At 44.4% G+C, this 24,397-nt stretch overlaps 2 protein-coding genes across 24 annotated transcripts; one reads left to right on the forward strand and one right to left on the reverse strand.

The window, feature by feature from the left end:
- Window positions 1-120: 120 nt before the first annotated feature.
- Window positions 121-17,941, forward strand: AKIP1 (A-kinase interacting protein 1). 20 transcript variants are annotated; one of them, XR_007948343.1, is made up of 8 exons: window positions 121-1,123; window positions 1,351-1,494; window positions 2,814-2,897; window positions 5,102-5,200; window positions 7,761-9,407; window positions 9,450-9,491; window positions 9,555-9,744; window positions 11,411-11,790. XR_007948343.1 is itself a non-coding variant. In XM_051966075.1 (8 exons), the coding sequence occupies exons 5-8, from the start codon at window positions 8,419-8,421 to the stop codon at window positions 11,549-11,551; spliced, it is 1,236 nt and encodes a 411-aa protein (XP_051822035.1). In that variant the 5' UTR covers window positions 122-1,123; window positions 1,351-1,494; window positions 2,814-2,897; window positions 5,102-5,200; window positions 7,761-8,418; the 3' UTR covers window positions 11,552-11,790. The 20 variants fall into 20 exon arrangements, 7 of the variants coding, with proteins under 7 accessions (XP_051822035.1, XP_051822036.1, XP_051822033.1 ...); XR_007948346.1 differs by having other exon boundaries at window positions 9,450-9,470; window positions 9,513-9,744; XR_007948341.1 differs by having other exon boundaries at window positions 7,761-9,365; window positions 9,429-9,491.
- On the reverse strand, window positions 3,325-24,233 carry C6H11orf16 (chromosome 6 C11orf16 homolog). 4 transcript variants are annotated; one of them, XM_051966083.1, is made up of 6 exons: window positions 24,177-24,233; window positions 22,777-22,961; window positions 20,856-21,009; window positions 19,258-19,489; window positions 17,818-18,513; window positions 3,325-5,114 (listed from the first exon to the last, which is right to left on the reverse strand). In XM_051966083.1, the coding sequence occupies exons 1-6, from the start codon at window positions 24,192-24,194 to the stop codon at window positions 5,107-5,109; spliced, it is 1,293 nt and encodes a 430-aa protein (XP_051822043.1). In that variant the 5' UTR covers window positions 24,195-24,233; the 3' UTR covers window positions 3,325-5,106. The 4 variants fall into 4 exon arrangements, with proteins under 4 accessions (XP_051822043.1, XP_051822044.1, XP_051822042.1 ...); XM_051966084.1 differs by lacking the exon at window positions 3,325-5,114 and adding an exon at window positions 11,870-12,880 and having other exon boundaries at window positions 17,818-18,183; XM_051966082.1 differs by lacking the exon at window positions 3,325-5,114 and adding an exon at window positions 11,870-12,880.
- Between the last annotated feature and the right edge of the window lie 164 nt (window positions 24,234-24,397).

Raw genomic sequence — 24,397 nt, forward strand, 5'->3', positions numbered from 1 at the left:
CTAATTGTACACTATTTCAGAATCCAATTCTTTTTGTACAGCAAAATAACGGTTTGATCATGTATATTTACTGTGTATCTAATTTATACTTTAATATAGTTAACATCTACTGGTCATCCTGCCATCTAGGGGAGGGGGTGGGGGGAAGCATAGAGATCTGGGCCTGAACTCAGTAAGATTTATCATCATGAGTTCAAACCCTAGCTCAAGACACTTTGGCTGGGTGACTGGGCAAGTCACTTAATCTTGTTCACCTGAGTCTCCTACTCTGTAAAATGAGCTACGGAAGGAAACAGCCAATCACGGACATGACAATACTCTGCATGCCCTTTGCCTATATCTAGTTATTTACACGTTGCCTACTGGCCATTAGAATGTAAGATCCTTAAGCGCAAGGGGCCTTTCTTTCTATCCCCAGGGCTCAGCTAATAACGCGCACATAGTAGGGCCTTATTAAATGCTTGTTGATTGACTGGTTGGTCCGAGAGAGTCCTCCTCCGTCCATTCCCGTTTTTGGTGACTCAGACTACTCCTCTCGGCTAGTGAAGACTCATTGGAACAACCCCCGCCCCAAAGCCTCCCCAAAGGGCAGCGTTAAATCCAAGGCCCCACCCCAACCTTGGGGGGTGGGGTGGGGTGGGGTGGGGTGGGGTGGGGGTGGGACTCAAGCTAGACCCCCCAGGGCTGGGATCGTCTCCCCGGCAGTCAACAGCAGGCGTCCGGAAATGGCCCCGGATTAAAATCATGGGAACGCGGCCAGAACCCACAGCAGTCGGGAGCTGGGCCCGGACGCCCTCGTCTTCCCAAGGAAAGGTGTCCGGGAACCAACGGGTCCTTCCCGTCCCCCACTAAGCAAGGGAGCCAGTTCCGCCAAAAGCGGGAGAGGTCCTCAGCCCACCTGCCCACCTCCCGGCCCGCCCCCGAACTGACCATCTCCGGGCCAGGCTCCCTAGGAACCTCAGGGCGCGCTCACTGGGCCCTGACGTCAGGCGACAGCACAAGAGGAGACCGCAGAGCCCCGCCTCTCTCCAGCCCTGGTCCCACCTCCCTTTCTTACCCCTCGTCCCGCCATACCCGGTCTGGACAGTGTTCGGAGCGCATGCGCTCTGATTGTAAAACCCAGGTGAGGGGGCTGGGGCTGGATACGCCGCGTGGTTGCGCGTTCCATCCGGGCCCAAGTTTCTTGGCTCTGGGGCCCGAGAACTGTCTGGGAGGGAGGGGTGCCCCCCATCGAGCGAATGGTTGCGGCCCTTCGTGGGCAATCATCCAGGAGAGGGGCCCTCGGCATTCCCCCGCCGGAGGGGCTGCCCCGTGCCCCCCTCATGATAACCCATTTCTGTGTATGAGCAGGGTAGGATGGACGGCTGCCCAGAGGATCATGCAATGAATTGGTTGGACAGAGAAACCCAGGAGCGTCTGTACAGGCAGGGCCAGGAGCTGCTGCAGCGGGCGCGGAGGAGAGCTGTCAACTTCCCAGTAGAGGAAGATCTTCGGGTGTGTGGCTCGCAGGTTTCGGGGAGTGCCCATTGATACCCAGGGCCCAGCCAGCCTAGAAAAGAGCTCTGCTGAACCCCAGCCACCGGCCCCGTGGCTCCGGACTGCTGTCCTCGAGGCAGAGGGGTGGGATGGGGGGTGGGAGGGAGGGATTCCACCTAATAATCAGCCGAACCAGGAAACTTGAGCTTGAACTTGTGCGCATGCGCCCCCGTGAATGACCGTGAAAAGGGTCTTCCTTAGTTGGATTAGGAGACCTGGGCTCGCTGCAAGTCACAGCCCCTTCACTAGATATTTTCTCCTCTGTAAAATGAAGGGATTAAACAAGATGTTCTCTAAGAAGCCATGACTTTTGGATCATTAGAATTCACTAATGGCCGTGCAGGACTCATCTTAACTCCAGCCTACGGATGTCACTTGCACGGAAACGCTATAAAGTCCACCTGTTAGTGTTTTAGTGCCTCGGATTAGGGGATAGAGATATCGAGAGTGGTTGTTCTCATCCAATTCTGACAGAGGGCTGATGTTTGATGTTTCTGCTTCCTCTCTTTTTCTGAGCATCAGTTTCCCCATTTGTAAAATGCAGGACTTTGACTAGATGATCTCTAAGATTCCTTTTCAGATAATTGCTAGGACTTTTTTTTTTTTGCAGTGAAATCCTATGATCCAAAGTATTTTATTTTTTTAAATGGCGCTCCTAAATGTGAACTATTTGCATTTTTGATTTTCTTCCCGAGTTATTTTTACCTTCTGAATCCAATTCTCCCTGTGCAACAGGAGAACTGTTCGGTTCTGCAAATATGTATTGTATCTAGGCTATACTGCAACATATTTAACATATATAGGACTGCTTGCCATCTTGGGGGGGGGGGTGGAGGGAGGGAGAGGAAAAAACGAAACATAAGCGAGTGCAAGGGATAATGTTGTAAAAAATTACCCTGGCATGGATTCTGTCAATACAAAGTTATTATTAAATAAAATAAAATTTAAAATTTAAAAAAAAAATGGCTCTCCTAAAACAATAGTTTGGGAGGGATCTTGAGAGTCCACATTTCTAATTTTATAGTTGAAGAAACTAAGAAGTGGAGAAAAAAGACTTGTCCAAGATCATACAAGGAAAACAGAGTCAGGATATGAATTCAGGTCTCCTGTGATACCAGAACACCTTTCTAGGCCAAAGTTTACTTTCCATGTAGATGACCAGGAAAAAAATTATTCTGCAGCAAGTGCTTCCAAACACATGCACCCCTGGAAAATCCATATCTGGGGCATAAAATATAACGGACAGCTCACCAGTAATGTTCTGTTTGTTCAAACAGGAGAGAAAAGAAAAGTCAATAAAACTGGATACGGCATTTAAAGTGATGAAGGAATACATGGATTACATTTCAATTCAGTGTGGGGTGAGTCCAAACAAAAGCCATTCTCCTGACCAAGTTGCTACTTTTGTGACTCTTCCCGGAATTTGTGAAACCTTCCTGTTCCTCTCCTGATATGGCCACATTGATTGGTAGAATCACATAAGGATCCAGGATAGGTCAGCTATACCAGAATGGGGCAACTGTGTAGATAGAGAACTGAACCTGAAGTTAGGAAGACTCATCTTCCTGATGACTTACTTAGCCTTACTAGCTGTGTGATCCTGAGAAAGTCACTTCACCCATTTCTCATCTAAAATAAGCTGGAGAAGAAATGGAAAACCACTTCAATATTTTTGTTTAGAAAACTCCAAATGGAATCCTGAAGAGTCAATCGCAACCAAAACAACTTAACAACATAAGTCAGTTAAAAGTTGATGTGAAAGCCGGGAACTTCGAATTAAAGCATGAATCAAAAACAACCATTTGAATTTACTGGGCTCCAAACTGACAGACACACAAATGTATTGGTCCTTTTAAAATCAAACCCAAATTTTAAGAATCTTTTAGACTAACAACTTAGACCCAAACCTACATTTTTTCCTAATTAAGGCAAAAAAAATTATTACTGAATCAAACCTAAAGTTCTAATTGCATCTAGTTCAAGTGACTTATGATAATCATGCTCAGGTACACAGTATGTACCTTATGATGGTGAAAATGAAGGGGCACTATGCAAAACAAAAACCATCAATTGTTCACCTCCATTAATAGAACATGAGGAAGTTGGCTGAGACTACATTACAATAGCATAAGAGATGACAGCTCTTCCCTGACATTGGTGACAGTGACAGTGTGTCACTTCTTTCTGAAGATTTAATTCAAAATAGATGTTCATCTGTCAGGGTGAGACTTGGATCCCAACCTGTCCATTATGTAGCCTCTCAAGATCCAGCCTAAGTTTTCCATTAATTCACTGATATGTTTGTCCATTTTGGGACAGTCAAGGAGAACCTTTCAATAAGGCTACTTGTCTTCAGGAAAACTACCAACGGATTGGGTATAGGGAGGAGGCTAAGGGATGGGCTTTAAGAAGCAAAAGAAGAATGTAAAATAGTTTCCTTCCAGTTACTTATATATGTTGGGCTCTGGAGAAGACCCTTCTCATATCTGAACACATTTCCACTTCAATTTGAAAGTCCAGTGACTCCAGAACAAAATGTGAGCCACTGGTTCAATTTAAACACAACAAGAAAACTCCTTTTGATTCATGCTTTATAAAAGAAGTAATGTTTGGGTCTGTGGGTTTAGCAAATGAATATCCTTTTTACTTTCATAGAAATCCCTCAGAGGCAGAGGAAAGATAATCATGGAGCCTCCTCTGTGTTTTCCTTGAGTGTTTTATTTAATCTGGGCACATACACATAGAAATTATGATACCCAGAAGTGATTCCTCTCGTGTAAAGATCCTCCTTCTGCCCTTGCACTGTGGCTTTAGTTAATGAGTTCAGTGCTTCTGTGAGTCATGATGGAGAATAAATCTGTGATTACCCCTAAGGGGAAGAAGTCAAAAAGAACAGCAGCTTTGACTTAGGACCTCACCTGCCCAGCACAAGTAAGGCCACTAGTCGGCTGTTTATTCTTTGCCCCTTGGGCCCTATTTCTAGATTTTTGTAGGACCCCTTCCCTCTTCTTGAGAGATGGGACAGTAAACTTTGGACTATCCATTAGAGTCTGTTACTGCCCATGACAGGAAAGGTACAAAGAGTATTTTTGTCATCAGGTAACAAAAACAAAGCCACTTTGGCTGCCCAGCTTGTCCCAGAAGGACCTTGCTCAGAACACTATCCTGCTCAGGCTTGATGGTTCAGGTTGCTGCTGCTGTACAGAGAGCAGTGAGAGTAGATGACAGTAGCAAAATAATGCCACTCAAAGTAATGCTAGATCAACTAAGTTGATTCTTGGCAGTCATTTTGCTCAGGGTAGAGTATAATCTCTTGGAATAGAGACCTGTTGAACTGAAGAGACAGTGACATTTCTCTTGCCCAACTTCTCCCTTGGCTACTCTCAGTATGGATCTTGCAGAGTCTGTTGAGGAACTACGGCATGATGGGGGAGTATGGAAGACTCACTTCCTTGTGATTTCTGGGCAGGGACAGCCTATGGTAGATGACTTCCCAGGCTGTTTCTAATGTTGAGAATCTTTGATTAGGACTTTGGACTTCTCGGTTCTGTATTTTGTTTTGCAGAGATGTCATACTCCTGCAACAGAAAAAGCGGCACTGAATCATGTCTGCAAATATCACCAAAACCAGGTGGACCCAATGTCCTCTCCCCAGGTGAGACAGGTGAGTGCCAGAGCAGGTGAGCCTTGTTAACTCCTTGATTTTCCAATGACAGACATAATGCTTGACACAGCGCTGTGCTCTTGTGTTAAAAGTAGCCCATGGTTTTCCCATCTCAAGCACTGGATGAATTCTGGCAGCCTGGGAATGTTTCTGAAGGGAGGAAGTGTAAAGAATATGGCCTGAATCATTCCTACAGGTCTGGGCTGGAGATTAGCCTTGCTGGAGGCCTGCCAGCAAAGGCTGCAGGGTCACTTGGTGAGGAGAATATTTTGTAGATTCCCAGCCAGGTAAGATTCAGACTAGCTGATCTCAGATCCCTTAAACTTTTTCCATTTGTGATCCCTTTATGCCCAAGAAATTTTTATATAACCTGGGATATATAGATTCAGAAAATAGATATACAAATCAAATATTTCCTGGTAATCCTAATTTTAGAACCCCCACATTCAGTTATGAGACCCCATATGGAATTGAGAATCGTGGTTTAAGAAGCTGGGTCTTAGTGTAATTATTCCAAAATTCTGACATTCAGCACTTAAGCAAAGTGGTCCTCTGAGCATTCCAAGCCTATAGAGATGGGTGGAGGATTTAAAATTTTTAAAAATATTTTTATTTAAAAGTAAAAGTATATAGATATATATAGATATCGATATATAAAATCATGCCTCTTGTATGAAATAAAGTTAAGGATGATGACTGAATTTTCTATAGCACTTTCAGAAAGTGTTTTCCTCACAAGAACTCTGTGAAGAAAAGGATGCAAGTTTTGATTCCCATTTTACAAATGAGGAAATTGAGACTCACTGAAGGGAAATGAATTACCGGTCACATAGATAATGGAAGATAATGGAGATTGACCAGGTTTCCTGAGTCTGAGTCCAACATGATTCTGTCGTGTCTGGGGATCGTTTTTTTTTTTTTTTTTTTTTGTTTTGTTTTTTAATATGTTGAGAGCTCAGTTAATTTGAGATTTTATTTGGCTCAAAGGGAGCCTTTCCTTAGAGGAAAAAAAGGCTTCTTGTTACAAACCTATCCTTTTCAATATATACCCACCTCATTCTGAAGAAAGCCAAAGATGTTACTTTTTTAAACAGTTACAGTGAAAAAAAACTCAACCCCAAACAATAAGATACTTTGTTATAAACCTAATGACTTGAAGATTTTGTGGTTAAACAAAATGGTTATAAAAACTATATCCTAGAATAATCAAGCTGGAGTGGTCTCACAAGTAATTTGCTGCTTGGCTTAAGTAGGCTCTGGGGGTCATGAAGGAGTATAAGTTGGGATAGAAGTTTAAAAAAAAAAAAAAGCCCAAGCAGGAACTCTGGGGGTCAGTTCTAGCTCCTTTTGGTGAGAATGAGAGCCAGTGCCAAAGTCTTGCTGGGACATATCCCCAAAGTGATTGTGGCCCTTGGCTAGAGTTTGGAGCTCTGTTCCTCTCCAAGCCCCACTGTTTCCAGCCGGACTCAGGTCCTCTCCTCTTTGTATAAGTTATTGATCCTTTTCTATAGAGTCTAGATCAAGAGAACTTTTTTTTTATTTTGATAACTATTTTAAAATGCATTTGGTTTCCTTTGTATTTCTATGTGTTTTATGCATTCAAAAATATTATTCTGAAAAGGGGTTTGTCCATAGCCTTCACCAGACTGTCAGAAAGGTTCGTGACAAAAAAGTTTAATAGCTTCCCCCCTCCCCCATTTTTTTTTCGGCTGAGGCAATTGAGGTAAGTGACTTGTTCAGGGTCACACAGCTAGTAAATGTTATGTGTATGAAGTTGGATTTGAACTTAGGTACTCTCACCATTGTGCCATCAAGCTGCCCCTTAGCCCCTTGGTCCAGTTAATCTCCAAGATCCTTGTTAGCTATAACATTCTATGTTCAGTGGTGGCTGGGGGAGGTAGGGAGGGGAGGAGTGAAAACACTTTCCAATAAGGTTGGGAGAAAGCAGGTAAAATGTTGATGAGGAATTGGCCTTGCGTGCCCAGACTGATCTTTTTCAGTTTTTATTATCCCATAAGAAGTTCTAGATTTATGAGTGAGAGGAGAACAGTATAAAAATTCATTCATATTAATCAAAAAAAAAAAAAAGCTAAGAATAAAGGAGCCAAGATATAAAGATTATTTTTTAAAAATTGCTTAGCAAAAAACTCATTGAAAGAAGCCTCTTGAAGTTCTAAATATACTATGGTGTATACCAGGATCCAAGATCAGTCTTAACTGAAACTTTACTAGAAAGAACTAGCAGAACAAGCATGAGGGAGAGTTCATATGTTGTCAGCAATCCAGAAAACTGGAGCTGACCTGGAACCCCATAAAATTAAGTGCTGTTCAAAAGTCTTTAACTCTAATCTTTAGAAAAAATCCACATCTCACCACCCTAGAGACAGCTATCAAGGAATAAAGATTGGCCCAAACCCAACAAAGATTGTTCCAGGACCATCCAGGTTTGACCCAGGATCATCCACCTTTGACCCAAGACCATCTACCTTTTACCCAAGACCATACACTTTTGACTTAGTACCACCCACCTCTGACCCAGAACTATCCACATTTGACTCAGGAACATCCATATTTGATCCAGGAACATCCACGTTTGACCCAGGATCATCCACTTTGGACCCAGAATCACCCACGTTTGACCCAGAACAAGTCAGGTTTGAGTCAAAACAAGTCAGGTTTGACCTAAGACCACCTAGGTTTGAACCAGAACTCTCCACGATTTACTCAGAACCATCCACGATTTACTCAGAACCATCCACGATTGAGTCGGAACTATCCATGAATGACTCGGGACCATCCACTAATGACTCAGGACCATCCACTAATGACACGGGACCATCCTCGCTTGGCCCAGATCCATCCACGCTTGCCCCGGCACCATCCACAATTGCCCCAGGACTATCTACACTTACCCTGGAACCATCCACACTTGCCCCAGGACCATCTGGGTTTGATTCGGGACCATCCACACTTGGTCCAGGACCATCCATGCTTGGCCCAGGACCATCCACGCTTGCCCCGGCACCATCCACAATTGCCCCAGGACTATCTACACTTACCCTGGAACCATCCACACTTGCTCCGGGACCATCCAGGTTTGATCCGGGACCATCCACACTTGGCCCAGGACCATCCACTCTTGCCCTGGGACCATCCACAATTGCCCCAGGACTGTCTACACTTACCTGGGACCATCCAGGTTTGATCCAGGACCATCCATGCTTGGCCCGGGACCATCCACACTTGCCCCAGGACTATCCACAATCACTCCAAGACCATCTACGCTTACCCTGGGACCATCCAGGTTTGATCCAGGACCATCCACGCTTGGCCCGGGACCATCCACGCTTGGCCCGGGACCATCCACGCTTGCCCTGGGACCATCCAGGTTTGATCCAGGGGCATCCATGCTTGGCCCGGGACCATCCACACTTGCCCCAGGACTATCCACAATCGCTCCAAGACCATCTGCGCTTACCCCGGGACCATCCAGGTTTGATCCAGGACCATCCACGCTTGGCCCGGGACCATCCACGCTTGGCCCGGGACCATCCACGCTTGGCCCGGGACCATCCACGCTTAGCCCGGGATCATCCAGGTTTGATCCAGGACCATCCACGGTTGGCCTGGGACCATCCAGGTTTGATCCAGGGGCATCCACACTTGGCCCAGGACTATCCACGCTTGGCCCGGGACCATCCACGCTTGGCCCGGGACCATCCACGCTTGCCCCGGGACCATCCACGCTTGGCCCGGGACCATCCACGCTTGGCCCGGGACCATCCACGCTTGGCCCGGGACCATCCACTCTTGCCCCAGGACCATCCACAATTGCCTCAAGACCATCTATGATTACCCTGGGACCATCCAGGTTTGATCCAGGGCCATCTACGTTTGGCCCGGGACTATCCACGCTTGCCCTGGGACCATCTAGGTTTGATCCGGGACCATCCACACTTGGCCCGGGACCATCCACGCTTGCCCCGGGACCATCCAGGTTTGATCTAGAACCATCCACACTTGGCCCGGGATCATCCAGGTTTGAACCAGGACCATCCAGGTTTGATCTGGGACCATCCACACTTGGCCCGGGACCATCCAGGTTTGATCCAGGACCATCCAGGTTTGAACCGGAACCATCCAGGTTTGAACCAGGACCATCCAGGTTTGAACCGGGACCATCCAGATTTGATCCGGGACCATCCAGGTTTGCTCCGGGATCATCCAGGTTTGAACCGGGACAATCCAGGTTTGATCCGGGACCATCCAGGTTTGCTCCGGGATCATCCAGGTTTGAACCGGGACAATCCAGGTTTGATCCGGGACCATCCAGGTTTGCTCCAGGATCATCCAGGTTTGAACCGGGACCATCCAGCTTTGATCCGGGACCATCCAGGTTTGCTCCGCAATCATCCATGCTTGCTCCGGGACCATCCAAGTTTGATCCAGGACCATCTACACTTGCCCCGAGACCATCTGCCCCAGGACCATCCAGGTTTGATCCGGGATCATCCAGGTGTGACTCAAGACTATTCAAGTCTGTGGTGAGTTCCTACTTTTAGTCTTTTAGCATATAAAAACAGCACTGGATTTATTATCATTAGACATGTGTTTGGGTCCTGGTTCTGCTTCTGTGAGCTTGGGTAAAGTCCCTTAACCTTGGGTGAGACTCAATTTCCTCACCTGTAAAATGAGTGAATCAGAACTAGAGGATGTTTAAGCAACCTTCTAGCTCTAAAGCCTATTTCCTCTCAAGAGCTAGAACCCAGCCATTCCTCTGGGTATTATTCCAGCATACAAAGTTGCCTCAAGTGGGGCTGTTCCGGCATATTAAGGGAAGCTGGTCCTCTTCAGCTTTGGGTCACTCACCCCTCCACCCCCGCCCCCCAGGCATCCTTTAACTGCAGCTACAGGATGTTCCTTGGGCCTGAATGCATAGCTGTGGTTGGAAAGAATCTGAGGTATTCGGGTCCCAATTCCTGCACTTGGGACGTGCCAACAGCAGATTCCGATGAAATTCCCCCAGCTGGGAAGTCAGCGGGAGTGGGCTTGACCCTTTTGCTTCCAAACTGAAAAGCCCTTTTTGAATTCCAAAAGGCAGAGCTTGGCAAGGGTCTGGTCCGAACAAGACGTATGCCAGACGGCCCTCAAGCGCTGCCCTCCAAAATCTTGTCACCAGAGATAATGATACTGCCATTTGGCACACAGGGTAAATAAAGTGGCTCATTAACTGTGTGAAACAATTTGGGGGAGGAGTCTGGGAGGGAATCCACACACGAGGTGGAATTTGTTACCAGAAGAATTTACTTAAATATTTCTCTCCAGATTGTTATTGAGCCACAATAGAGAGTGTTACTGCTATTAACATCCAAGACACTGTAGTGGTGGGAGGAGGAGAAAGAGTCCTTCATACAACTGCTAAAAAAAAAAAAAAAGCTTCCCAATGTATAGATCTACTCAAGCATCTTTTAGTCAGTCAACTAATTTTACCACACGTCAGACACTGTGCCAATCTATTTATTGTCCTAAAACACACAAAAACCAGGGATGGCATTTAAAAGCCTCCAGAGGGATTAATTTCTGTATTTCAAGCACCCATCCAGAACGTTACTCTTAGTCAGAATAGGCGCTTAATTAACGTTTGCTGAATTGGTTTGAATGCCACATGACTTCGGGACATCCTTGTACCCATCATCTGTGGCCAGTGCTGAGCCAGAAGCAAATCTTTTCATTAACTCCCACTTCCTGTGGGTTGGTGCTGAACGAGAAAGCCAAGCTTCCAGTGGCTTTTTCTAGTCCAGTAATTTTAGCCACTTTAATGATTATATTGAAATCAATTCCCAGAATGCCTTTAGAAGCAGAGAAAGGCATCACCACCATAATCACCACCACCACTATCATCACGATAATCTCCGGTTTCATAGAGCTTTGGTAATTAAGAGTCGTTTTTCATCAAGAATACTTCCCTGCTTTGGCAGGAAACAAATATGGGTGTCCACCTTCTCCACAAACTCCCACCTAACTTGATAATGAATCTTCCCTCCTATATAATCAAGCTGACCTCCACCCCACCTTTATTTTATTCTCACATGGAAGTAGCAGCTACTAAAAATCATTGGGGACTGAAGACACAGCCCTGGTAGGAAAAGTATGATTTTGATAGAGACCACAAAAGCTCTAACCCATCAATATTCATCTCTTCTTTCCAAGGGCAGGACAAGTTCCAAGGACATCACGATAAAGGTTTTTCCAGGGACCTATGCTGTCACAGTGGGGTCCCCTAATGTAACCACAACGCACATGATAGAGATTGACTCAGGACAAATCATCGATTTGAATTTCCCCCTTTGATACTAGTCAACCCTCTTCTTTTAAATAGCGAAGAGAATTAACCAAGCCACGATGTGGTCCTCTTTGTTGTCACTATTTGTACACAAATAGTACAACTATGAAGTGCCTTCAGTTCCCCCAAGAGCTCTGTTCTGTCTTGGAGACTGTTTTAGTTTTAACCTCAAGTGCTCTGAAAGGGGAGAGGATGGATGTATCTCTTGTTTCCCTGGTCTAAATATAAGGAATAATGTGCCTTGAAATTTGTTTGTAAAATTGTGATTATTTTCTTTTTCCCTACAAAGTTAATCATGGAAATAAAGATAGAAATTTTCAAAGAGATTTCATTCAGATTTCATTACTTTTATTGGGAGTAAAATAAACATGGTACAAAGCAGTCTAGGCCAGCTTATAAAAAGTGAGACAGGAGACACATTTGCCCAGAATACCCACTCTGTGGCTACTGTTATAGAAAAATTCTACATATATATATATAAAATCTGAAGCAGCCCATCTATCCTTTTCACATATGTATATATAAAAATGTAAGCATATATATATATAAAATCTGAAGCAGCCCGTCTACTCCATTCACAAAACCATCTGGGAGTAAAAGGCAATAGAGCAGGGACCTCAAACAGATTCACTAAAGTGAGAGGAGAACTCTTGTAACAGAAAACAGGAAATAAATCCCATGTTCATAGGGGCAACGATTATGCCCATTATTGATATTACTTGTGATCTTGATCCTACAGTTTTGCTTTATGGAAAGCTTTTTTAAAAAAAAGCTATTAGATTAGTAACTCTAATTAGTACTTCCTACATAATATATTTTAGTATTTCCTACAAGATTAAAAAAAAGCTCCTAACAGTAGTTTCCATTTCATTTAACTTCTTTTCATACCTGTGATTCACTGAGATGCCATGTCTGGCAGTTTAGTTCGCCATGTCTGACATGCTTTGGTTTTAGACAAGGATTCTTCATTCATCCTTTGACATATCCCATAGGGATTCTGGGCAGCATTTAGGACCTTCTGCATTACCTGGTTTTGTTTGTACAGAAATGCACTGTGGTTCACTGCCTCAGACCTGTTTCTTTCTGCTCAGTCTCCTCTTCTGGCAGGGTCTGCTCTGGCTTCAGGCTTGTTTTTCTTGCCAGTCCAATGCCCAGATTTCACTGCTTTAACATGTGTTCCACCTTCTCCTTTGGCTTCCCCTCTGTCCCCAGGACACTGCAGCAACATCTTGTTTCCCCAGAATGAGTTAGTGCCACAGTACCCGTAAGTGGAAAGGATGTGGGTAGAGCAACTCTTGAATCTCAAGTGTCTCTAAGTTTCTTCAGTGACTCTTTGCCTTTGAAAGGAAATCAAATTTCAGAATTAACCTTTTGCTATCATTCTTTGGGGAAAGAACTTTGTTCTTGTGTAGAAGAGATGGTCAGATTTAAGCCATGTTGCCCTACATTCTGCCCACAAGGGAAGCCAAGCTGATGTAAGTCTAATTCTCTTGATCTGTGCTGGGAAATTCTTAGGTGAATATACTGATTGTGAAGAAGCAGAGACAGAGAAAGTTCCCACCAAAGAGGCTAAGCCAAATTAAGCTAAATAGCTGGGACCACATTATCTCATTTGATAAAATGATAAGTGTTAGGAAAGGGAGAGGCAGATTTCTTGGAGCTAAAGAAACAAAAATAACACTGGGAAGAATATACGAAGATAAAACCCTAAAATCACCCCAAATGGGTGCTGGTGAAATGCAATTCATCTAATTAATCTAATCTGGATTTATGAAGACCTCTTTAGAACTGGTGTTCTCTCAAAGAGCCTGTGATTTATAATCATGAATTTAAAAGTAAAGGGGAATGGTAGAAAAAAGCAGAATGGGGCAATTTTCATTTTTCACTAGCATTTATGTAGCACTACAAAGTCTGCAAAGCACTTTGCATAGGTTTGATTTTCATGACAACCATATGAGGTAAGTGCTGTTATCCTCATTTTATAATCTAGGAGACTGAGGCCAGTTGGTCCAATCTCACATAGCTAAGAAGTATAAGGTTCAGTTTGAACCCAGGTTTCCTGCCTCTTAGGCAAGGACCTACCTAGCTGCCTGATGACTTGGATGAAGGCCCGAATGATATGTACATATGGAATGAAGCTAGCAAGCCTGGCTAACCTACAGGACGCCAGTCAGAGCCAGTGGGCTGGAAAAGCAGCCATTTTTAACAAGATAAAATCTGTTCAGAACTTTTACTATTAAATCATGAAGATCATGTGATTTACATCAAAGAAAGGAAAACAACAGAGTCATGAAATAATGTTTCTAAATGCTTTGCTGACCTAAAAGCACAATAGAAATGTTAACATACGGAGATATACGAAGCTTTTAGATATTCTCAGATTAAAGTTTAAAGCTATACCAAACTTTTACGATTGACCACCTTATATGGATATGGATAGGGCTAGACCTGTGATTTCACCGACTTAAAGAACTCCCAGAGGATTTGCAACGGTAATGTTAAAGAAGTGTCCGTGCATATGTTTTGAAAAATAAAAAGCTTTAATAGGAAAAAAAAAAAAGAACTCCCAGATAAGGAAACATTCCTACCCAAAGCAGGTGGCTTTTTTGCAACTTATTGCTTAGCACTAGGGTCACACAACCAGTCAAAGGTAGGACTGAAATAAACACAGAGAACCCTAGACTTGGGTTCCAGTGCCTGAGTACTGGTATGGCAACATGGGAGAGGTACAGCAAGAAGCAGTTCACATTTTAAAATATCAGAGGAGAGGTCTGTCATGAACGGCAAGCTGAACAACTCTGCTTTGTGGCATGTAGGCAAACAAACTAAATGGGAGAACGGGGTCCAGAACATGAGAAGTGGCAGTCCTGCCCTGGTCAGACCCCTCCTGAGACGCAATTCATTTCTGGATTCCACCTTTTCAGAGGATCAAGTTAAAACGGGTCTAAAGGATAATGAGCAGATCTGAGATTAAACCTAGAGAAGACTGGGTGGATTGGAATGGTGAATGTTATTCCAGTCTTGAAGTATAAAAGGGAGAACGGCAGTTTGCTTTTTGGGCTCTACACATTAAGAAAAAACTTAAGAGCTGTCCAAAATTAGAATAGGCAACCTTGCAGGCAGTGAGCTTCCCTATTATTGGGAGATTCTGGGGCCAAATCTGGAACTGTCTTATCTAGACAAGGGGATTTCTCTTCAGATAAGGGCTGGATTAAATGCAGAGCCTCTGGTGACCCATGCTAACTCTGGAACTCTGTTCCATAAAGTAGCAGGTTTCTACAGAAGGTACGGCGTCCCTCAAAATTTTCCAAAGGTTCCAGGTTCCCTAAAATCAGCTACTGAAGAAAAAGCCCCAGCACTTGTTTTCTGGTTTTTGTTGTTGTTTTTGTTTGTTTTTTGTTTTGTAGTAAACCTCTATCTTCCATGCCACAAAAGCAGATCCAGCCCCTTCCATTCAGGCATGATTTAGGTGGCAGTTCTTGTTTTCTTTTGCATGTTGTGTCCCCAACCACGAACTCTGGCAGTCTGGTAAAGCCTATGGACTCCACCTCAATACATTCATAATGGAAGGAAACACTTTGTTTCCTTTAGAAGTCGGTAAGAATGAAGATGTAATTTTTTTCCTGTCCAACTTCAAAGACCCCTGAGATCTCACCATCATCCAGAGACCTCAGGGTTAAGAAGTTCCAGTCAAGTAAAAAATATATGGCCCTAAGTAGAGATGGCAGGTCACTCAAATGCTTACAGTTTACTTATATGTCTGCAGCTCAGAACAAATCGGCCAATAAGTTTGATAATAATTTAAGATCTCTTATTTCTCTTAATATCTTCTGATTAGGGTTGTCTGAAGTTAATGACCAGTAAAAAGGGCTAAGTGAGAGATGAAACAACATCAGTGGGGCTAAGGAAGGTCAGCATGCTTTGCTGCTTGGAAAAGTGAATATGGACCATATTAATATGGTACATAAAACTGAAGATTCTCAAGACTCTAGAGAGGATGTGAATTGTAGAGCTGATGTTAAGTGGTGGGGATGGCAGAGAAGGGGTTTAGATCGGCGTCTACACTTAGTGACACTTACGTAGTTGTTCTGTACTCTCCTAGGAAGAAAGTTACGTGGGACACCCCTGGCTATCAAGGCCCCTCCACTTCACGTCTTCCCCAGAGATGCCCTCTCTTTTGGGCAGTTAAGTGTTTTGTATTTTTCCCCCAAAACTGTTCTGAACCATATTATCTGCGGGAAAATCGGCATATAAATCCTTGTGTTTTTTTGGTGTCAATTTCTCTTATCATTCACCTGATTCTAAAAGAGGACAAATCTCAGGGGGAAAAAAAAATTGGTTTATAATTTTTTTTCTTAATTTGGTATTGGAATAATTCCATTTCAGAGGGGTTTTAAATACCAAGTTATTCCTGATGGGGAAGTTGATGGTTTATCAGTTAAGTTCTCTTATATACCTACCCATGATATTGTATCCATGTGGATAAACCCATGCCAGGAATCCAGTATCTCTGAAGACGTTGAAAGGACTCCCATATTTCTAGGTCATTCCACAAGATTAACACTTGTCTCTACCAAACCTTAAACAAGACTGTCCTATCGCAGAACAGTCAAAGATTCCTATTAAAGACATTATTTTTCTATTTGCAAGGTCCATATGATCCCCTTACACCCTCAATCGAAGGTCTTACCCTTAAAAACAGTTTGAGGTCCACATGGACAAAAAGACCCATCACTGTAAGCAGTTGCCATGGAAATGAGGCAATTTCCCTCAAATACTCCCACTGGTTAGTGATACAGGCAATGGGGTCTATATTATTAGTGATACAGATAGTAAAAAAGTCTAAGCTTGGGGATTCTTGATTCAGCAGAACTATTGTAATTCTTAGTTTTTATAGGCCCTATCACTTAAGAAAATGGAAGAAAAAGTCAGCCCTACAATTGACATGCTATAAACAGCCTTCCAGCTGAAAATGAGTAGGGCCTGGATGAAAATGAGTAGGGCTAGGTCTCCCGGATGGAGAAAGAGACAACCTGCTTCCAATCTGAGGGGTCCAATCTGTCAGGCTTTTGGGCACTCTTAAAGTCTCAGGGCAAAGATAGGACATAGAATCGTGATGGTGAGGTTGGAAAATGAAAGAACTTAAACATCTTTTCCCACAAGCCAAAGAGGGCCAGGAACAGAATGGAAGGGAAGGTCCATTATGGAAAGTTCTAGGTTCTGAGCACAAATCCCATGTCCTTCACCCTCCCACAAGCCAGATGGAAAACAGCATGTGAGGCCTTTTATACAGCTTAGTACATCAGAAAGAGCACTAGACTGGGGATCCAAAGGCCTGGGTTCTAATCTCAATTCCTTCACTAGAGATGTTTCCTCATTACAGAGTTATGAGGAGGATCCAATAAAAGCAAAAAGGTTTCTCACGCTAGATAAGTCTAGTGTTAAGTAAATATAAAGATGATGTTCCTTTGGGGTACTGATTAGCCCAGGGCCTAGTTTAGATACAGGAAGTAAGTCCAGGAATCCATCTGATCAGTGGTTGTTGCTGAGAACCATGTGATCTTGGCCACTATAATGGACTCTAGGACTGGTTTTATCCAAAAGGGCAGCAGCCATTTGTGAGTTCCAATGAAAGAAGGTCAAGAAAACTCTGTGGTTTGTCTCCAGTTCCAAAATGTTTCCCGATCCTCTCTGCAGGGGTCTTGTGAGTGCACCAAAACCCATCAGGGACCATATTTGAAGACAGATGTTTACTCTCATGCACCATGAGAGTGACTTTGATACAGACCTGGAGTTACAATCAAGAAAAGAAAGATGGCGACTAACGAGAAAGTTTTATTCTCTCTTTTCCCATCAGATTTTCCTATTTGGAATCCCAGTTTTTTCATGTTGAGTAGAAATTCCTAGTCTTCATCTTCCTCTCATGTGAGAACCTTCAAAAGATTTCCATCTTGCTGCCCAAGTGTTGCCCTTGTCCAGCTCTGGCCATATCAGAGTGGGTCAGGAACAGATTTCAAGAAGAAAAATCCTGTTTCTCCCTGTTCTCTCTTCCAAGGTAGTGATATGCTGAAGCCACTGAGAGCCTACTGTTAAATACTCACCTTGGGAATCAGTGAATACTACAAATTGGGACTTGATTTATTATTTTACTGAATGTGAAGACTTTAAGAAAATTTAAAAGTATGTCATGAGCATGATTTTCTTTTTCAGAAAGCCATTTGTTAAACATTTACCAACATATCCCTGCCCCCCAGGTGTCTGAACATAAACATACCTGGTCTTCTATAACTGGGCTCTGGTCCATTTCTCTTCCAGTATTTCCAGGGAGGCTGACTGAGGACCTTCTGTCTCAGGGGCTTCTCAAAAAGGCTGCTGTCAGTGTTGACAGTGCTGTCCACCATCATTCTTTGAGGAGGAGCTTTCTTCAGATCATTTTCCAAATCTTCCTCTTCTGAAGAGAAGACATAGGAAGAGAAGGAGGAGGACGAGGACGAGGAAGAAGCACAAACATGAGCTGCCGCTCTTCTGTCTCTGGTATTGTCTAATTCCAGAAGTTGTGCTGTGGGTTTCAGCTCTGGCTCAGGGTGGTCCCCAGTTGTGGCCTCTAATGTCTTGCTCAGAGGCCACCAGGTACAGCAGGCTAAGGAACAACAGCAGAGGCAGCCATTAGGCAGCAGTGGACAATGATTGTGGGACTGGGGATAAAGGTGTTGGGGAGGGCATGAGAAAGAGCGCAGCAAAAGCCCGTCCATGGTATACCCATGGGCAGAACCCAGGAGAGGGCAGGGGGGAGTCCAGGGGATGTGGCTAAGATGATCTCCGGGCTTCGGCCAACTGGCACTTAGTGATTTGTGCAATATCTCCGTAGCCTTCTCCCAACAGGCTGGGGATATCCATATGGCTACCCCTAACGGCACTTTGACCACCTTGCCATTCCAAAAGCAAACAGTGATTTCTTCATCCTCTGAAGCTGCTCAGGAAACAAACAACCAGATAAATAAACAAAAATGGCAATGAAAAAATAAAATAAAAAGAACAATTAGTTGTGCTATTATACCTTATCCTCCATGGAGGGAAGGAGATGGCTCACAGTTCCCAGAGGTATTGTTTCTATTCACGTTCCCTACCCGAGCCCATTCTCACAAGGTATCATCTAGCACTTTGTCTAGCACTCTCCCAGCCCAGGGACATTCTGTAGTCATTTCTGTAACATAAATTTCCATATTTCCTAGATGGATAGATGGTTTGGATATATCCCTTTCAAAATTTCAAAACCATAAGGCATCCTACTAAAGGAACGAGCTCGCCACTCTCCTCCTACCCTGAATTATAAGGGCTGTGGCTCTTTGATGCACGAACGACCGCCATGATTCCTGGAGTGATCCCCATATAAATACAGCAAAGCAAAAGCCAGCTTCTCTGATTTATAACATGAAAGATAATTTTAAACGATTTTTCTTTGACAACATATACGAGGATACATTTTGATACCAAATTATAATATGGTCTGTACCATAGAGACACTAAAGGTCATAGCCAAGGACCTTCCTGAGAACAAAGTGGTCAGGTGAGTAGAGAACAGGTGTGCGTGTGTGTGTGTGTGTGTGTGTGTGTGTGTGTGTGTGTGTTTCTTTGCTCTCCTTGGGCCAGCTCACCCACATGGTCTGCTCCTCCTCCCCTTTTCCCCCCAGAGGAGAGGGGCTGCCCCCCTTACCTCTCTGAGGGTCTCTGGTCTCCAGACCTTGCACCACAGTGCCTGGGCCGTATCTCTCTTGCTTTGGCTCCCAGGGTGCCAGAACCTTGTCTCCGGGAAGGAGGGGGTGCTTTAGGGCCCACGAGCCCTGGATGACATCCTCTGGACTTGCGCTCTGTAGTGTGCCTGGGAGCTTGGGACCCTCGGAAGGGGGAGCCTCAAATTCCACCAGCAGTTTGCCCCACCTCCCCAGCTGCGGGGGAGAAGTCAAAATAAGAAATGGCATCAGGGTCCAAGAGGCCCCAGAGCCCAGGAGCAGGATTTGCATTTGGGGAAAGCGTGCAGAAACATTTCTGTCCTGTCCAGAACTCCGCTAACAGCAGAAGCCCCTTGGCCCGTGCAGATGTGCGGGGTCCTCGGCACACCCCTTTCTTCCCCGCCTCTCCCCCCTCTATCCTCCTAGCTTCTTCACTCCTGTTTCCAACTTGTAACTCAAGACTACCAGTAGCACCCATCCATGTCTCCTCCTTCCATTCAGGCCCCTGCATGCAGCTCCCTGCCCATCCCCACCCCCATATCCACATGCGTAGGACCCGCCTCAGCACACGGGTATTCTGCATCAGAAACAAGAGCTGCTGAGTCTCGGGGACTCAGGTCACAGCACCAGTTCAAATTCTGGCTCTGACACGCAAGTCACTATTTCTCTCAGTCTCTCAGTTTTGCTGTCTATAAAATGGGGACAATTCAAATTGAACTACCTACCTTGCAAAATAATTATGAAGAAAGGGTTCTAGAAACCATTAAATGCCATTTTATGAGTGGTCATGTGGAAAGAGTATTGGAGGGCTTTAAGAATATTCCTCACATTCATGTGAAGTACTGGCTCCCTGTTTTGGAATTCTTCTTTATGAGTGCCTCTGTGTATGTATAGTATAGTGGAAAGCACCATGAACTAGGAATTTGAAATCTTGGGTGTAAATCCTGCCCCCAGTAATTCACTAGATATGTGATGTTGGGTAAGTCATTGTTCCCTTTGTGAGCCTCCATTTCCTACTCTATAAAATAAGCTCACCCACCCTTTCTATGTCCCATTGTCAAGTTAATTTGAAGATCACATTGGAAAATAAATATAAAGTCCTATGCATTTGTGTGCATTGCACCTTTATTATGAGTTCCCCTTTCCATGGGATAGTCTCATCACCTGGGTTTCTGGTTAATGTATTTTCCAAGCTCGAGATATGATCATTAACATTTTCACAATTAAATGCTGGAGGTAGCCCACTGCTAACAAGAGCTGAACAAATGGGGTCCTTAATACTGTTTAGCTCAATTCATTCCTATTTTCTTTCTTTTTTTTTAAATTAAAGGTTTTCATTTTCAAAACATATGCATAGATAATTTTCAACCTTCACCCTTGTAAAACCTTGTGTTCCAAGCTTTTTTCTCCCTTCCTTCTCCCCATTCCCTCCCCTAGATGGCAAGTAATCCAATATATATTAAACATGTACAACCCCACTATATATTTTTCCCCAATTATGGTGCTGCACAAGAAATCATTCCTGTTTTCTGTGCAAAGCTAAGTGAAGCTCTTAAGAGGTCGTGACGGGTTGGGGGCTCACCTCAGGAGCTTGTTTGATCTGAGCCCTGTAGTATAAGCCATCTGACTCCCTTCTGGCAAGGACTGATGTGTCACCATCCTGCAGTCCCTCCAGTAGGCCTGGCCCATTCCCTCGGAAGTCAGTTGTGTGCTGATCTGGCTGACTCCAGGAACCCCTAGGAGAAAGCAGCTGTGATTGGAATAGCGGAGAAAAACCAGACTCCAGACACATCAAGAACACACTGAAAGAATAAAGGCACGGCGACAACGTGCACGGAGATGTCTGCAGACACAGATATACAATACCAGGATGAAAAAAATCCTATTGAAAATAGCCCTGGTCTGACTGAGGTGTAACTACTAAAGTGTAACTGGCTTTTAGACATGTTCAGATTTAACACCACGAGGAAGTAAAAGGTCAGACAGCAAGTGTCAGGGAAAGGTACCTCTTTCCATTCTGGTGTGTAGATCCAGAATGAAAGAAGTGGATCTAAAGGACGATGAGATTGACACTGCCATTATGAGGAAACTTTAAGGTTTTCTTTAGAGAAAAAGTACATTCTGAAAGTAGAATGATGCTTTAGAGGATGGATAGCTTCAGGAACTTGTCAGTCAAGTGTTAGCACAGGAAAACTATAGGTTAATTGAGGGAACTTTTTGATCATAGTTCAAAGAAGTCTCTGGAGTAGGATTCCTATAGTTCTGAGGTGAGCAATTCAATCCATGACTGAGGGATGGTCTTAGGGTCCCAGAGAGACCAAAACTAAAATTAACTCAGTTGCGAAAAATAACTCTGGTCTAGACCTGCAAAGAGGTTGGAAGGATGGAGTAGGAAGGGGAGTCATAAATTGTAACAGCCTGATCTTCACTGCAAGCTAAAACAAGTATCTCACTCTCCCCAGGATCCTCTCACATTGGAGTAAAAAATAAAGAGGAAAGAATTAGTATCCTAGGGATCCTCAGGACTCTTTGGAGGGAAAGAACCAGAGGGAAAATAAGACTCCATTTTTTAGTCATAGCCAATTCTCCCTTTCTTGGCAGTGATACCTGGAGTGGTTTGCCATTTCCTTCTGATGTGGTCATGTGATGAAATTTGGGAGACAAGGACATGGCGCAAAGATTGTGAAAAAATCACAATGAGGCATTCTCCCTACCGAAAAATATCTTTATTAATGAGTAAAGGTCACAGACAAAACCCAAATGTGATTTTTTGCCATATGTGGGTAAAATATAGAAAAAAGGAAGGAGAGAGAAACCAGGAGAGAGTTCGGAAGATAAGAGATATTTTGAAGGAATCCAGAAGGATTTAGGGAAATTCTTGAAGGACAAAATCAGGGAAGAATTGGGGAGATGCTTGAAGGATAAAATCAGGAGTTGGAGAAAATACTTGAAGGATAAGGACACAGAGGAGAATTGGAAGGATACTTGAAAGACAAAGTCAGGAGAGAGTTGATATGTTTCAGAGTGGATTAAGGAATTTCAGTTTTAGGGGGAGGATAAAATGTTTGAGTTCCCGTTGTTTTTCCAACTCATTTTACAGCTGAGGAAACTGAGGCATACAGGGTTAAATGACTTGTTCAGGGTCACACAACTAGTAAATATTTGAGGCTGGATTTGAACTCAGGTTGTTAGCATTCCAGATCTGGCATTCCACGGCACCACCTAGCTGCCCCTTGATTCAGAACAATAAGGACTAACATTCAGTCTTTGAAATTACTTGTTAATCTTCTGGAAGTAGAAAGGGCACCAGAGTTCAAGCGCTAGCTCTACTACCCTGGCTGTACTTATTAGCTTGGACAAGTCAACTCACTTGTCTGAACCTGTTTGCTCCTTGTAAAGTTGAGATAATAGGAATTGTCCCGTCTGTTGTTGTGAATTTTCTGAGTGCTTGGGTTAAATGTGCTCATGGCAACCCTCCACCAGAGCAGACTCCTACCACTTACCTTGCAGCAGAGGGATGTCGGATAAAACAGGGAACCTGGAGTATAAGGGGACAGGTGGAGGGGGCGCTCCAGCGGGCAGAGGCATTGAGGCAGCAGGGCCGCTTCTGGGCTGTGGTCACGCTGCAGTACTTGAGTGAAGGCATCCAGGGCCCTGCTAAGGATTCCATGGCCTTCTGTGATACTACCTAAGGGAAATCACCATCAAAGGATTCCTGGGGGCTTTTATAATCAACTGAAATCAAGGCTGTTGTCCATGCTGATTATACCAACTTGCTGTTCCTGAGGCTCAGAAGGGTGAGACAGCTGCCTGAGCTCCTCTGCTGATTCAGATTCTAGCTCTAAGGCTCTAATATAACATCTATGGAGAATCTTAAAGTTGGCAAAGCACGTTACATATATTAACCTTCTTGCTCTTAACAATCTTGGGAGGTAAGTGCTCTTACAAATGAGGAAACTGAGGGAGAGATCAAGTGATTTGCCCACAGTGACAGAGTTCCATAAGTGTCTGAGACAGAATTCAAGTCCTTTTCAGCTCCAGAGCTGTGACCCTATGACTTCTAACCACACCATACATAGACTGGACTCCAGGAGCAGGTTATGTCCCAAAATGAATCTTAACTGAATCCCCTATCTAAAGCTTAACACAGTCCCAAGCTTGAGACTGAGCTCTGAGCCTGGCCCCAGAGACCCAGCTCACTCACTGACTGAACCCCTAGTCCATTCCTGAGCCACAACCAGCATAGGTCAAAAACTGTTGCCACAACAATCAAAGTTGAAGGGAATTAGAGTCTTCCCCAAAGAGTATTTGTAGCAGGAAAGATTAGGGCACAGCCTAGGAAAGAAAGAAAGAAATAAAGAAAAGAAAGGAAGGAAGGAAGGAAGAAATAAGAAAGAAGGGAAAAAAAGAAAGGAAGGAAGGAAGGAAGAAAGGAAGGAAGGAAGAAAGAAAAAGAAAGATTAATACCCCACCCTGTTAGCAACATGTCAGGTGGAAGCACCCATCTCCCCCTCTTGTCAGGATGTGTTCCCAAGCAATGACTGCCCTCAACAGGGACTCAGTTTTGCCATCTGGCCTGGAGACCTCTGCACTTGGGACACCATGATCTGTCTACAAATAAACTAATTCTCTATCCCCTGCATCATAGGACCCCAGACTCCAGCCATTGCCCGCCTCCTGTCCCCGGACTCAAGAAGCAATTTCATCCTCCTTTTCTAAATTTGCACCCAGGTCTTGGAATTTCAAGCTTTGACCTTGATTCCAGGCGTAGCTGAACCTTGACCCTACCCCATCCAAAGTCTGATCCTCAGAGACCCCCCGGTCTTCTGTCCCGGCTGGGGCGAAGGCTCTGGTTCTGCTCTCAGGGATCGGGGCTCCCTTAAACTCAGTAGCAGCGACTTACCTCGCCAGCTCCCTTCATCGTCCTGGAGACCCCTGCCAACACCGACTTTAACGGCGTTTTGTTGCTAGGCGGGTTGCCATGGAGATTTGGCCAGCTGGAAGACTCTTCCCGAAGACCCTCCGAGCATGTGCGGACTTGAAACTCCGGCCAATGGAGGCGCGGCAGCAGCTGGACGGGGAGGAGTCAGGCAGGTTTCGGCAGAAAGACCTGGACCTCGGGCG

Source organism: Antechinus flavipes, chromosome 6 (genome assembly GCF_016432865.1).
Source record: "Antechinus flavipes isolate AdamAnt ecotype Samford, QLD, Australia chromosome 6, AdamAnt_v2, whole genome shotgun sequence".
Lineage (NCBI taxonomy): Eukaryota > Metazoa > Chordata > Mammalia > Dasyuromorphia > Dasyuridae > Antechinus > Antechinus flavipes.